The 13,626-nt window shown below is 51.7% G+C and overlaps 4 protein-coding genes across 4 annotated transcripts, besides 1 other annotated feature; 1 reads left to right on the top strand and 3 right to left on the bottom strand.

The window, feature by feature from the left end:
• Positions 1-13,626: part of a sequence feature (contig 1.83 1..55015(-1)) that runs on past both edges of the window.
• On the top strand, positions 64-2,593 carry ANIA_04850 (putative G-patch domain protein; the record flags this gene model as incomplete). The annotated part of the gene is made up of 7 exons (XM_050611598.1): positions 64-221; positions 292-671; positions 712-787; positions 836-1,035; positions 1,083-1,143; positions 1,191-1,531; positions 1,577-2,593. Exons 1-7 carry the CDS (start codon positions 92-94, stop codon positions 2,591-2,593), a joined length of 2,205 nt encoding a protein of 734 aa, XP_050467611.1. The 5' UTR covers positions 64-91.
• ANIA_10606 (uncharacterized protein) lies at positions 2,672-5,349 on the bottom strand (the record flags this gene model as incomplete). The annotated part of the gene is made up of 6 exons (XM_050611597.1): positions 2,672-3,281; positions 3,324-3,415; positions 3,713-4,402; positions 4,454-4,594; positions 4,645-5,229; positions 5,290-5,349. The coding sequence occupies 6 exons, from the start codon at positions 5,347-5,349 to the stop codon at positions 2,672-2,674; spliced, it is 2,178 nt and encodes a 725-aa protein (XP_050467610.1).
• On the bottom strand, positions 5,730-8,232 carry ANIA_10603 (DUF3433 domain-containing protein; the record flags this gene model as incomplete). Its single annotated transcript, XM_050611596.1, has 2 exons — positions 5,730-8,131; positions 8,187-8,232. The coding sequence occupies 2 exons, from the start codon at positions 8,230-8,232 to the stop codon at positions 5,730-5,732; spliced, it is 2,448 nt and encodes an 815-aa protein (XP_050467609.1).
• Positions 8,689-12,650, bottom strand: ANIA_04852 (glycoside hydrolase family 55 protein; the record flags this gene model as incomplete). Its single annotated transcript, XM_657364.2, has 8 exons — positions 8,689-10,203; positions 10,259-10,627; positions 10,669-11,087; positions 11,144-11,418; positions 11,478-11,643; positions 11,906-11,936; positions 12,051-12,107; positions 12,444-12,650. 8 exons carry the CDS (start codon positions 12,648-12,650, stop codon positions 8,923-8,925), a joined length of 2,805 nt encoding a protein of 934 aa, XP_662456.1. The 3' UTR covers positions 8,689-8,922.

The following is a 13,626-nucleotide window of genomic DNA, read 5'->3' as shown; positions in this document are numbered from 1 at the left end:
CGGTGCCTGTTTCGTTTGCGGCTTTCATCCATGACCGTCTTCCCCTCTCTGGATTATTTTTGACTTTTTCTACTCTCGATGTTTGTTTATCATGTCTCATCTGCAACCTGAAGATACCAGGTATCTCCCTGGCCCGCCTCCTCGGCCGTTCCCTCGCAGGGACGACCGGGATGGCCGCATGTATGACGACAACTCTCCATCCCGTTCTCGTTCACCTGGCGGTACACTATCTCCCTGCGTATAGTTTTCAGGATGCGACAAAAACTGAACTAAATTTCCTCCTGCTCATAGGTCCATCTCACACTCCCCCTCGAGGCCCCGCAGCCGACAGAAGACGCGACTACTCCCGAGGCCATTCCGGCTCTCGATCTCGATACCGAAGTCGAGACCGCGATGAGTTCCGACGACGATCCTCAAGGTCACCTCCGCGACGGCCACGGCACGGCTACCGCGATCGCGATCGCGAAGGTTATCGCTCACGCAGCCGAAGCCGAAGTTACAGTCGCAGCCGGAGTCGAAGCCCGCGACGCGGTCGGTCATATTACGGACAAGAGAGCAGAGAGGTCATGATGGACGGTTTACCGGTGGACATGGTGGAAGAAGACGTTGGACAACTCCTTCCCTCCCTTTCTGCCCAAACTCAGTATCCCAAAGTTGCGCTGCAAGCTTTCGTTATGGCATGAGGCTGAGATGTGTCGATGCGCTGAACAGATTTCGAGAGAATTGAAAGATTTCTATCATATTGATGGTCTGGAGGAAGTGCGCGTCATTCGAGATCGGCAAACCAGTGGGTTGTCTTATACCCATATGTTTTCCATTTATTAATGTTTTGCAGGAATATCTCGACAGTTGGGCTTTCTTCGATTCAGAAGTCTCAACCACTCTCGCGCCTTTATGGAACAAAACTTTCCAACAATATATTTGTGCGGACCGAGCGCGCAGGATGATCGAGGAACCAAGGTCCGCATTGCATACAGTCGGGAGAAAGAGGATCGTGCCAAGGCTAGAGCTGAGGGGGATTGGACCTGCAAAATGGTGGGCACTGTGAACCCTTATGTGGCGTGCGAGGGCTAACAAGCCAGTGCTCTATTGTCAACTATTCCACCCGGCATAAGTGTTTCCGATGTCAAGCCCCACGTCCAGGTATGTGCCTATGATTCGGGAATGATTCTCTGGCTAAAGTAATGCAGATGCTGGACCAACCGGGCCCCCGGGTATAGCTCCGCCAAAGGTGAAGAACCATGGCGACAACGATGCAGCGCCCGAAAATCAGCCCTCTCAATTCCTGCTGTTCCGTGGGCTCGAAACCTCCGTGACTGAAGAGCTCTTGGCTAAGGGTGTGGCCAAACTATATCGTCCGAATTCAGACGGCAACTCTGCAAATCAGAAGAAAGGAGCCAAGGTGGCATCGACTACTGGCGACTCTAACCTAGGCGCTCGGGAAGGCTCAATCCGGCGTGTTCTGCTGGTCCGAGATCGCAGGACTAACGAGAGCTGGCGATATGGGTTTGCCGAGTTTGCTACAATCCAGGTACATGCTACCCCAAATAAGTGGATGCCCAACTAACTGGATCAGGATGCTCAAGCGGCTATTTCGCGGCTTCATTCGTTTGAGAAATTCACCATCTCATCCCGCCCAGTAATGGTCAGCTACATTCACGCAGGCGTTTTTGTGCCGGTCATGAACCCGTCTGAAAGTACCGAGAAATTTACCTTCAGCCCTCTAAACAATCCAGCTATGAAACTCATGTACTGGGATGAGGACGCATACGTTATGGAGCTCACAGTGTCAACCGAGCCTGCGCCACAAGGAAGTGATAAACCAGCAGCCCAGCAAGAAGGCAAAGCTAAAGAGGCGTCTGATAAGGCGAAGAAGAGAAAGGCCGATGCTGCATCCAGCGCCTCAGGGACAAAGAAGATGGCCATGCCGTCCCATCTTCAGTTCTGGAGCAACCGTCATGCGGAATTGCACGGAATCAAAAAAGACCCTGAGGGTAAGGGTTCTGCTGATCAGAATTCGTCGGATGAAGCAGCAGCTCCACCCCGCCAGTCGTACGCTGACCCGAACCGGAACTGCTGCTATCTTTGTATGCGTCAATTCAAAACTATGGCCGAGGTTAATCGCCACGAACGCCTGAGTCAGCTCCATCGGGGCAATCTGCAGAAAGACGAAGTCGTCGCCAAAGCTACGAACAAGCTCATCAAACACGGCATCATCCCCCAACCGCCCGAATACAGAGACCGCGCGCGCGAGCGTCGCCAGGCATTCGGTCGTTCCAAGAACGCCACGGCCAAACCCGCTCCGCCGCCAGAGCGTGAACCATCCCCGCCGGTTCAGACAACGTCCAAGGGCGCTTCGCTTCTCAGCAAAATGGGCTGGTCGGCTGGCACTGGGCTGGGTGCTCAAGGTACAGGAATGACAGCGCCCATAACAACAGAAGTCTACGCGCAGGGCGTTGGATTAGGAGCCCAAGGCGGGAAACTCGGCGAAGCCAGCGAGGAAGCGGCCCGCAACACCCGCAACCGATACGACGAGTTTTTGGAAAAGACACGACAAACAGCGCGGGAGCGGTACGAACAGCTGGGGAAGTGATAGGAGTGTATAATAGCCAGCCAGAAAACAGCAACCCAATATCGTACAATATCTTCGTTCATTTCCAGCAATAGAACCTTACGTAGACCCCTTCGGCTCACTCAAATCCTTCAACTTCCCATTCTCGATCCTCTTCCCCAAATACTTCATCACCCACTCCTCAACCTCCTTCTCCATCTCCTTGTCAGTTTGACTAAGCTCTCGGTCACCCGCAGCCATCCTTTTCTTCACATATGCCCGAATATCCTCAACCGAGTTGACGCCCATCGCCCACAGCACGCCCCCGCTCGCCATCATCGAAAAGCTGAGTACATTGATCGTTGCCAAGTGCAAGGCTTCAAATGCTTCCATTCCGCCATTTACTTCGGGCTTATGGTAGACTGAGGAGGTATAGTACGGTGGGATTGTGGCTTTGAAGCGTCGGACTAGCGCACGGCGCGTCGTGAGCAGTGAAAGCGCGAAAAAGACTGCGCCGCCGAAGAAAAGCTTCTTGTTTGTGGACGGCGTCCAGAGCTTGGGAAGATCGTCTGTGCCGGCTGTGGGTTTGACAAGTGGTGCTTCCGTCAGGGTCGGTTCGACTGATGTAGGTGTTAAATGTTGAAGTGGCGATTCTGGTTCTACCGAGGAGGAGGGGGAGGTGGTGGTGGTAGGTGTTTGATTCGAGCGAAACCACGAGAAGACCATTTTGCTGCGTCAAAGGTGCTTTCAGGTGTTCAGTTTGACCTTTCACTTGGTAAGTCCAAGCCGCCTGTCGGCGCTAGTGGAGGCGGAGTTTGGCTGGCGTTGACTGTTTGCGAGAATCAGAGTAGGTGAAGCAATTGACTGCACCGACCGTATTGTCAATTGCACAGAACGATTGAAGAAGATACGGAGCTAATCCAGGGCCAGGGACGGACTGCAAGACTGACAGGGTACTTTGGGATGCGGAGATTTAGGTCACGTGCTTGATTTGTCGGAGATAACGGTAGGCCCGAGGGGTCAGCAAACAAACCATGGAAGCAGTCGGTGCCCCGTATCATCCAGAAGTTTCATGGTCCAATTAGCAGATTGAAGTAGTCATTAAAGCATATTACATCAGCAGGTAAATCCAGAAGTATATATATCCTGCACCCGCCGCACCTGTCCCCTCGCCCACTCCACTAGGTCCTCAGGCAGGTTCTCCATAGAGCAAAGCGTATCCAGCGCCGGCCTAATGAACCATCCGCCTATTAGCGGCGCTTGTTGGCGTGAATGTTTCGGTTCTGCCGCCGGATACTCAACTCGACTATCAGTGATCCGCATCGAGCCTGTCTGGCTTCCAAGGTAAAACGGCACGCTGGCGCAGATATCCGTCGCCAATGCACGGGTCGTTCGGAGAGTGGACTCGATCTCGTCCGTGCGGTTGGGCAGAAGGGATAAACAGCGGTATATGAGGTTTTGAACGGAGAGCCGGAATATGCGGTAGTTATTCCATGTCTCAGCGATCCAGACGTCCGTGTAGCAGTCGCAGCGGCCCTCGTAGGCTCCTGCGTCCCGGACGGATTGCGGGAAGAACGCGGCAGGCATGGGGTACCAGTGTTTAGGGAGGGAGTAGGTCCAGCCAAGGAATCGGTCGTCGAAGGTGCGGGCTTCCGAGAGGATCGCCTCAGTCTCCTCAATATTTGCAGTGTCGGCGCGAGCAAAGAATTTCATCCAGCGCTCCCGCAGTTTGACGAACGGGGTTGCGATCATCATCAGCCGTGAAGAAGCCAGCTCTGGAATACCCTCTGAGAGCGGCCAGCTCTTTGGTGTTTGAAGCAGCGGGCATCTTTCATCGACGGCGGAATATACCTAACCAGTCAGATCAGACCAGATGCAGAAGTGAAATCATTCCAAGCTTACAATCTCTCCCTGTATCGCATTGGTCAATGTATCTGACAAGGGCAACTTCCGGCGTTCAGGGCTACAGCAGTTAATTAGAGCAACCGCACCACGCAAATGATGCTTCGGTGAGGGCTTGTTCTCTTTGATCGAAATGAATTCCTGTCACCATTAGTTTAGGTATTCATATGGCGCAAGAGTCCCGTACTCACCTCATAAAGATAAAGAAGCATCAACGTCATGAGGATATTGTCATAGTCACGTTCAATATCACCTTGTAGCGCACTTCGCGTGCGAGCAAGTGCCATCCCAAAGCACTGTTGCGCACGCCAAACTAAATTCTCCTGGCGAGTCCAGGCAGCCACGCAGAAGAAAGCGACAGCTAGCGCGCTCAGGCGCAAATGTGAATCAAAGGGAGCGGCCGCGTATAGTTGGGGGAGGTATTCCATTGAACCGGGCCGGATTAATGGATCACGGGGCGTGTAAATGTACGAGTTGAAAAAAAATGCAGTGACAGTATCTTCCATGGGGAGATATAGGCCACCAGGGACCTGCGGAAAAGTGGTAGATCCTGATGTTACGGGTAAACAGGGAAGTGGACGTAATCCACAAGATCTCGACTTGTCTGCCTTTGTGTCTATGTCATTGTCTGTTGTAGAGCGCTGAGCCACCATAGCTGGGTTCTTGCGATTGAATGCTTTCTGGGGCCGCAGCACGATGTCCAGAGGGTGCGGATAGCCAGGGCATTCTCTACCCGAGCGCACACAGGCATTACAATGAGGGCGTGTTTCATCGCACTGATAGGCATCATGATTAGTCTTAATCTCTGGACGGTGGAGGCAGAGGTGATTAGGTACTTTGATGCGTCTGGTGCGGCATGTCTGGCAGCCGCTGCTTGGTCGCCCGGGGTAGACCATATTAGTACCATTAAAGTTGACTATAATATATTATCGACGGAGCCAGCCCATCATCGGAGCCCATGTCAACTGGAAGACGGGTCTTTGAATCTCTGGAAAAGAATGGCTGATTCGTTTGGAGGCGCAGCACTGGGTCACGTGTAACACGTGTGGAAAGAACGTGATTGGGCCAGCCCTAAGTAAAAAGAAGCAGCCTAAGGATAATACTGTATTGAGAGGAAACGAAGTATTGCAGAGTATAATAACGCCATGCTATGCATATTCTTGACATGGTTTGGGACAATGCTCGTATCAGAGATACACCATAAGCGCAAATCTTTATCACATATTTCATTATCATTAGGCGCGTGACATGCTCATGATCACTTCATAAAGGTACGTTACTTCATCGAATTCGTCGTAATAAGCATATCGGCCCGACCCGGTCGACTGTACCGATCAATACCGAGATGCTCTCTGCCATCACGACCCACGTAAATACCAAAACCGTACGTGGGATAATCCTTGTTCCCTGGCGGCGCGATAACTAACCGGGTGACAAGGTCGGTCTTGCTGCGTGGCTCCCGCAAGAGCTTGTCCGAAAGCAGAGGGCTCTGGTATAGGAAACTGATTTGATCAGCTAGGGTGCTGATGCTGTGAGGCAGATAGCGACGGCGTCCGGGCCAGACAGCCAGAAAAGAAACCGTATAAATGGCACAGAACGCCACGATGGCGTAAAAAGCAGACATTAGCGGCGTGATTTTAATCGTGTTCTCTGGGTAGGTAAGGGCAATAAAGACGCCGCCAGCCAAAATCGGAATGGCACCAGAGAGGACGCTCAAAAGAGATATCCAGGCGACTTTGTAATGTTTGTTGATGATCGCCGTGATGGTGACATGCAGAGGTGGGAGGGAAGAATATGCCAGCAATAAGCTCTGCTCCGCAGTGGCACCCTCGGGAGAAGACAGCATGACATAAGGCTGCAGCGCACGGAAGTAGACGTCGATATGTTGCCAAGCAAGGAACAAAAGATTCCCGATCAGGGCTGGAATGAAACTGTATAGGAAATTAGAGGACGAAAAGGCGGTTGACGACGGCCTAGTCGACAGATGTGGAGGGAAGCCTTCCTCAACCCCACCGTTCACGAAACTGACAACGACAAATGCAACGAATAGCGCACAGATTATCACAGTCCACACAATAACAGCTGGCTTCCGTAAAAACCATGGCGCCCATCGGTAGCGAACAGCCGACGAATAAAGTTCTTCGTACCCATCTTTGCCAGTCATGCTTTGTCTCTCGGCATCAAACGAGACTTTTGACAAATGTTCTCGGCTGTTTCTAGGCGGAGTATGCAGGGATGGGTTACCAACTGTTCCGCCAGCTTCTCCCATACCGTAAAAGATCTCCGGGTGTCGTCCCTGAGAGAGCTGCCAATAGCCCAGTCGAAGTGGTCTCGACTTCAACAATTCGCCGACGTTGGTAGCAGTCTCCGTATATTCAAAATCAGGCAGCACATTCGACCGCTGGATGATGGTGATCAAGTCTGCAAGACAAACAGGATCCCACATCAATCCCGACCAGGTGCGAAGGAACCGTAGCAATAGCGTTAGAAGCCCTATTGCGAGCAGACCGTAAACCGCTATCAATGTCCAACCAACAGGCCTTACTGCAGCCCAGCGCCAACTTCCTTCACCATCTATAACAAACCATTTTACCTGGAAGAAGCAGCTCAGTAGTGGCACCGCGATGAAGTTGGAAATCCATATTGTGAGCAAGGAAAACCCCACTAACGCCTCGCCATGCATGAAATGCGAAAAGTCCGGCAGTAAGAAACTCTTTGACACAATCGGCAGACCCTGTAAGACACTTTTGTACGGCCGCTCAGACGCCATAATCACAAAAGGCATTGCGCGATATACAGCGGCCTGAATAACGAATGTCGAAATCGATATAATGATCCCTAGAATTTGCGGGAGAAATTGCACAACAAAGTACCGCGCACCACTCCGTCCATTGTACCCCCAGACCCCGTCGTGGTCTTCGGACCAAACATTGCTGAACGCAATTCCAGCGATCATCAGCAGAACACAAAAGATAGCTATGCTAAGCGCCCACGGCCGAAGCACAACAGGCACAAAGTCCAGCGCTGGGTAGATAAGGTTCCCCTCTGGTGGCTCAATGGCAACAAATGCCTCCGGGTCTACTGAAGTCTGCGGGTCCCTCTGCGGTGATTGCTGCTGCGGTGCAGGCGTCACGGCGCGAACAAAATGGCCCAAGCTGCCGTCCCAGACCAAACGATCGGGAGGGGTCGATTCATACCCGCTTTCTTCAGACCTTCTCGGATCATCGTCCTCTCCTTCTCGGGTGAGCTGGTTGATAGCAAACCGAATGTACGGCGAATCGTCCATCCCCGGCGTCGGCTCTCGCCCCGCATAGCTGTCCCTTACGGGCTCACTGCTGGCCCCGTCCATAGATAAGCCGAGATGAGCGTTTCTACCCTCGGATGACTGGGTTGTGCTGTCGATCTGCGTCACGAAGGTTTCTCGCTGTTCCGCTTGTCGTATCGGGCTGTGTTCTGCACGCGAAAGAGCAGCGGGCGGCGCTAGGAGCGTTCGAGACACGGCCGGGGATGAAGTGCGCGATACGGGATGGGAGTTCGGTGTTGCATATCGCACTACTGTAGTTCGGCTGCCGCCGCTCGCTGAGCGGCTGGTGGGTGTGCGGCTGGAGAAGGAGTAGTAATCGTCTGAAGCCGCAGCGGATTGTTGCGATTCGGTGCGAATCAGCTGTGGTCGGCTTGCTACAAATGGTCAGGCTTGTACATTCAAGGTCGGCGAGCGAAAAGGGTCACTTACAGCTGACTGTTCTCAAGCTCACATTCCCAGCTGCCGGCGCAAGCATGGCGGCGGGGCTGGCCGAGGAATTATGCGAGGAGCTCACTTGCAGCAGTCTAGATACATTCCCTGGTGCAAATTGCCGTCCTAGAGAAAAGAACCAGAAAGTATCGAGCTCAATTCGACGGTTATACTGGAGATTGTAGGATAGGAGGATAAACTGTCATTGCTGAGCTCGAATGGGAGACGGTTGGCTTATGGGTGCGTTTGCCAGCCTCCTTCGAGCCCAGCCACCCACGAGTGAGCCCGACATCGAAATGAGGCGATTGAACTGGAAGTCGCGGGACACGATATCGCAGCCGATGATTGGAGATGATTCTGAGACGTAATAACGTGATTGGTCGGGTTGAGCTCAAAGTGTTGGAGTTGTCTCTTCAGTGTTGAGCTGGCAAAGGTGGCCAAGGCAGGGAGACCTACCTTTCGGCCCAAACAACGTCAATACGGCCTTCGATGCGATTTACTAGTGTTCAAAATCTGACATTGTCTTTTTGGTACTGCGAGCAATATTTTAAGCTATTAAGACACATCTGAGCTTAGCATGTGCTGCTGCCCTCTCCATCCACGTCGATGGCTGCCGCAGAGCAGTGAGTCGTAGCCCTTGGGTGGCCTGCCTCAACCCCTTCCAGTTCTGGCATTAGTATGACAGAGAAGAGAATTTCTATCATACAACATCCACCGCTTGTTGGGACTCGCAACGTCAAACGGAGTACAGATAAGCGGCAATGACTCCTCCCCAGCCACCGGCATTTTCATCCTCCGTCGCGATCGCCTGGTTTCCACTGAGCACCATGTTGATTGTACTCTTGGTATTTGTCCCATAGAGATAAACCGCCGATGAGTCCGTGATCTGAATAGCATTCTTCTGGCATTTCCCGCTGGGCGCGTTGCAGTCACTATTATTGTTGAAGAACACCCAATTGCACCCACCATAGAGGAACAAACTTGAAGAAGCATGGATCCGCTCAAACAGCCCCATCCGACACAGAGCATCGTCTGCAGCACATTGCGCAAAATTCGGGTCGCTTGGAATCATGTTATCTTGCCATGGGGCAGGGGCTAGCATGTTACCCGGGCCTTGCCAGTATGCCGATTCGCTCTGCTGCATTGTGGAAAACACGTTGCGCGCATACTCAAAGTTGTACTGGTACAGCGTATGATGTTCAAATCCCGTTCCGACAAGCCAGGTAGCAGCTGTCGCTTCCACGAGGGCGCCTCGCCCTGTGGAGATGGTCTGTCCGTTGCTGCCGTCAAGGTCGTGATCTGCCGTCCATCCCCACATATTCTCAATGTAAGCAGAGGACGTGCTTGTGAGATGAAGGGCAGCCCAAGCTGCTTTGCATTTGTCTGGACTACCCGCACATTGGCTTTCGACTTTGCTTCCCACGGCGCCGCCGATTCGAATATGGCTATTCCAGAAACCGACATCGCCGGGTTTCGAGCCAGCAATGTTTACTTCGACCTGGGTATGGTTAGCGATGGAACCTATTGAGTCTGGAGGACTGACAATTTTACATCCGGGAAGGATGTCTCCGACCGTGAACAACATATCGCTGACCTGAGCGACGCCAACATCCCCAGGGTATCCGAATCTGACCATAGGACGAACCGACATCGGATCCTGGAATTTTGCACCAACACCGCTAATGACTGAAGCGTAAGGATCACCAACGATGCGTCTTCCGGTCGGGACAAAGATGGTATCAGTCACCATGTAAGTCCCAGCGGGAAAGTAGATTACGCCGCAGTCGGCATTTTCAGCCAGGATCTCATTGATATTCTGGGTGTCATCGGTTGCTCCATCTCCATAGACCTGCCTACCCGGAACAGACTTGATATTCAGGACCTGGTCCTTGGAGAATTCCTGAAATGTCGGGGGGGACTTAGTAAAGTACTTTGTTCCGTTTAGAAGTGCCGATGATCGTTGTGTAGTCACCGTCTGCCCGTTGACTCGCTGCATGTTTGGGCTTCCCGCCGCATACTATTAGCACAGTCAGTCAGCCACTATCCACAATGCCATTATGAAGATGCCTCACCATGTCTCCGCGGACCCAAGTGTTTGGAACGCTCCCGCTCACGACAGCCTGCCCACCCAGGTTCACTGTGGTTCCTGTATTCTGGATGTTCTCCAAGATGATTGCGTTTCCCGCGCCATTAGGAGTGCTGGATATTAAGAAGCTTTCTAGTCCTGAGCCGCTAGAGTCGATCACAGTGAGAGAACCAGATGTGCCGGTGGCATCGATGCCTGTCTTGCCATTGCTGAACTGACACCCTAGGAGAATAATGTCTGTTCCTCCTGCAACAATACCTGTAGTGGTCCCGGCAAACACGGTATTTTTGATCACCCACTGCTGTCCACTGAGCTTCATCCCAATGCTCCCGCCGTTGAACCATAAGTCGTTCTGCTGGTCAGCTTTATTCCTCATGGAATTGACGGTCTGCATACCAATATGATATTGCTATTATAGTCGTATTGGGTGGTCAGACCAACATGCTGGGAAGCGGGTGGCATGTTGAACCCAACATTGGCCAGTTGAGTCGCTTGGCTGACGGTCCAATCAAGCAGATTCATTGACAAGGTAGAATCGAGGCCCGTTGAGTCCAGCACAATGTTCTTGATCCCTATGTAAAAGTTGATCGTTCCGCCAAAGTTCGGATCTTTTGCATATATGATATGGTCGCCAGAAAAGCCGGGTGTCGCCTTTAAAATGGGAGGATTGGTTGGGTCTCCAATCAAGACAGTCCCAATGTAGAGTTGCAGAGCGGCTCCTAGTAAATAAGTACCCCCCGGTAAGTAAATAATGGCGGGTTGACCAGTCGACCCCATTGCTTTTTCATCTCGCGCGGGTCCTCCAGAGGGACCATCTAAAGAAAGTGTCTGTCAGCTTCTCCTGGTCAACACAGGACTTGTATGGTCACACCTCTGATAGCTTTCTGGATAGCGGACGATGCGTCTGACTGCCCCGTATTGTCGGCACCGTAGTCGGTGACTACATTTCGAAACACTTTGTAGTTGTCTCTGTATCCCGGAACGAGAAATGACGACTGCCCGTTGTGCTCGATTTCCTCGTACCAAAATTTAGAAGACCCTGAGGAAACTGCGCAGCTCGCGGCCGGTTTGTTCGCCCCGTGGGTGACATTGATCAGATCATGCCATGGTTGTGCGGCGTAGTTTTGGATAGTAAAAGGAATCCCTCTGCTAACGTTCGTTATCACACCATGACGTGGTCTAGCAGACTCGATGGGTATACTAACGATGGACGAGGAGGGCTATACTCTGGCGTTAGGTTAGAATCCAACCCTGGAACGAAGTTAATCCTCGCTTTCTGAGCGGTAGCCCAGGCGCAAAGGCAGAACAGCGAGAATAATCTCCAGAGAAATGCAGTATGTAATGCCATACTTGCAGCACTGCAGCAGACCCCTATATCAGAGCAGTCATATGAGACAACAGCATCAACCGGGCTGGGAAACTGCTGTCCGGGGCCTTAATAACAGTCAAAATATCGGTGCAGGAGAAGCGGAGGAAATCAGAGACGCCTGCTATGTGCCCTTGATTATTTATATGGTCTGGCCAAGTCTACAAGATTCCTGCATACCTTGACTGGGGCCGGCATGAAATCCAGGTCGATATCACCCTCGCGACGACCCATGCTGGGAATCCAGCTTCTGATCTCTGGATCTACCATCGATGTCGGTGTAGACAGAAAGGAGCATCTATGACGATGTCATTTCGGTCAGACATTTCTTGTTCTAGCAATCCCTGTTCGGATTCTGGGCAGACCAAAAAGTCCACGTTACCCCTAGGTCGCTTTAGAAGGCGAGACGTACAACTGAGACGAAGATTTCCTGCACTTCACGGCTGAAGACACCAACACCATGCTGAAACTGGGTAAATATTGTCCAGCGAAAATAATGTAGTGGCACAAAAAGATGGGATGACTTCCATAATGGGTTTGAAGAATTGGTGGTAAGTCGTAAGAATGAGGTGCCCACCCAGCATTCCGAAGATATACTGAATATATTTAAAAAAACAAGTACCACATTCTCTTCAAGATTCCATACCCGAGTCCAGAACCCTTTCCGCCAATTTATCCTCTTCCCATATCTTCGTCGATCAGTCATTTCAGGTTCACTGATATTTGGCTTCGCCGGCTGCTATAGCCACCCCACGCGGTTTTACCCTTAAATCGACACGTCAGCACCACACATCCAGGTACATACACAACTAAAGGACTCAAACCTGCGAATATTGCCAGCACCCCCGATGCCAAAACCAACATAGCGCTCTTGAGTGTTGGCAACCCGTGAAGGAGTTCCTTTTCCCAGCCGATGGTCGTCATCCCGATTTTCAGGGAGTAGATGGTCACGCTGGTCGTCGCTCACGCCGACTTTGGATTTCATCCAAGGCGCTCTCCAAAAGGCATGCATTCGATCTTTGTTGAGAAAGTCTCGTTTGATTCTGCTTGACTAACGAGTTGTTGCGATAAGTTCATATGCTGCCGATTTGCCTCCTCGGGCTGAAAAGCGATGGGCACCCAGGGTCCTCATATAAAAGAAGTTGCTTAAGGAAAAGGAAAGAAAAGCAAAGAGAAGTCCGGAATTGGGGTTTTCCATGGGAACATTCTGGGAACATTCTCTTACGCAACCCCATTTCTAATAGTGACGATGCGCCAGCGTCAGCGCATAATGGGGCATGATACGAATCCCACGACCCTTATCCAGACGGTGCAGCACACCCGCAGAGGTTTGTGGGCAACAGTGTTCGAGGTGTTTAATATGGGTAGACATCAATACGCTACGCGTCCTCATGCTACTAACCCCGTAATTCCAAAAGCGAAGCCTCCCCTGAAGGAGAGAGCCAACAAATTCCCTTGCGAGCAAAGACAAGCTCACGAGCAAGTCTACATGCCCAATGATCGACAAAGACAGAGCGATCATCGCGTGGGATAGATGGCTTGGCAGACTAGCAGATACCAGAGGCCGCCAGGGGAAAAAGACGTCTGATGTAAGAAATTGGAGCGCTTACGGACACAACCCGTCGTATAGCTGTCAAATCAATGTCTCGACTGCAGGCCTAGAGGGAATAGGTTCGAGGTTCTCGATACTGCAGTTAGTGTTCCGACAGAAAAAAAAAACCCTGGTTATACGTCAGGCTGTTTCCAGTCTTTGAAGTAAAAGCCTGGCTAATCTAGCAAACACTAGTCGGGAATAATACTCCATAGTGTGGTGTCTTCAATAGTTCACCTCGATCATCAGCAGAAAATCACCACCACAACTTGGAGCGCCTGCGAGCCTACTATTGGAATTGGCCGAACCTACCAACTGCAAATAGCGACCTCGAGTGTTTGCTGTCTCACCAGAAATCCCGCCAGTGCTCCGTAGACGATGAAACTCGAATCGGGCT

The sequence above is a fragment of the Aspergillus nidulans genome, chromosome III (genome assembly GCF_000011425.1).
Source record: "Aspergillus nidulans FGSC A4 chromosome III".
Lineage (NCBI taxonomy): Eukaryota > Fungi > Ascomycota > Eurotiomycetes > Eurotiales > Aspergillaceae > Aspergillus > Aspergillus nidulans.
The sequence above is the reverse complement of the archived record's forward strand: the minus strand, read 5'-3'. Positions and strand labels throughout refer to the sequence as shown.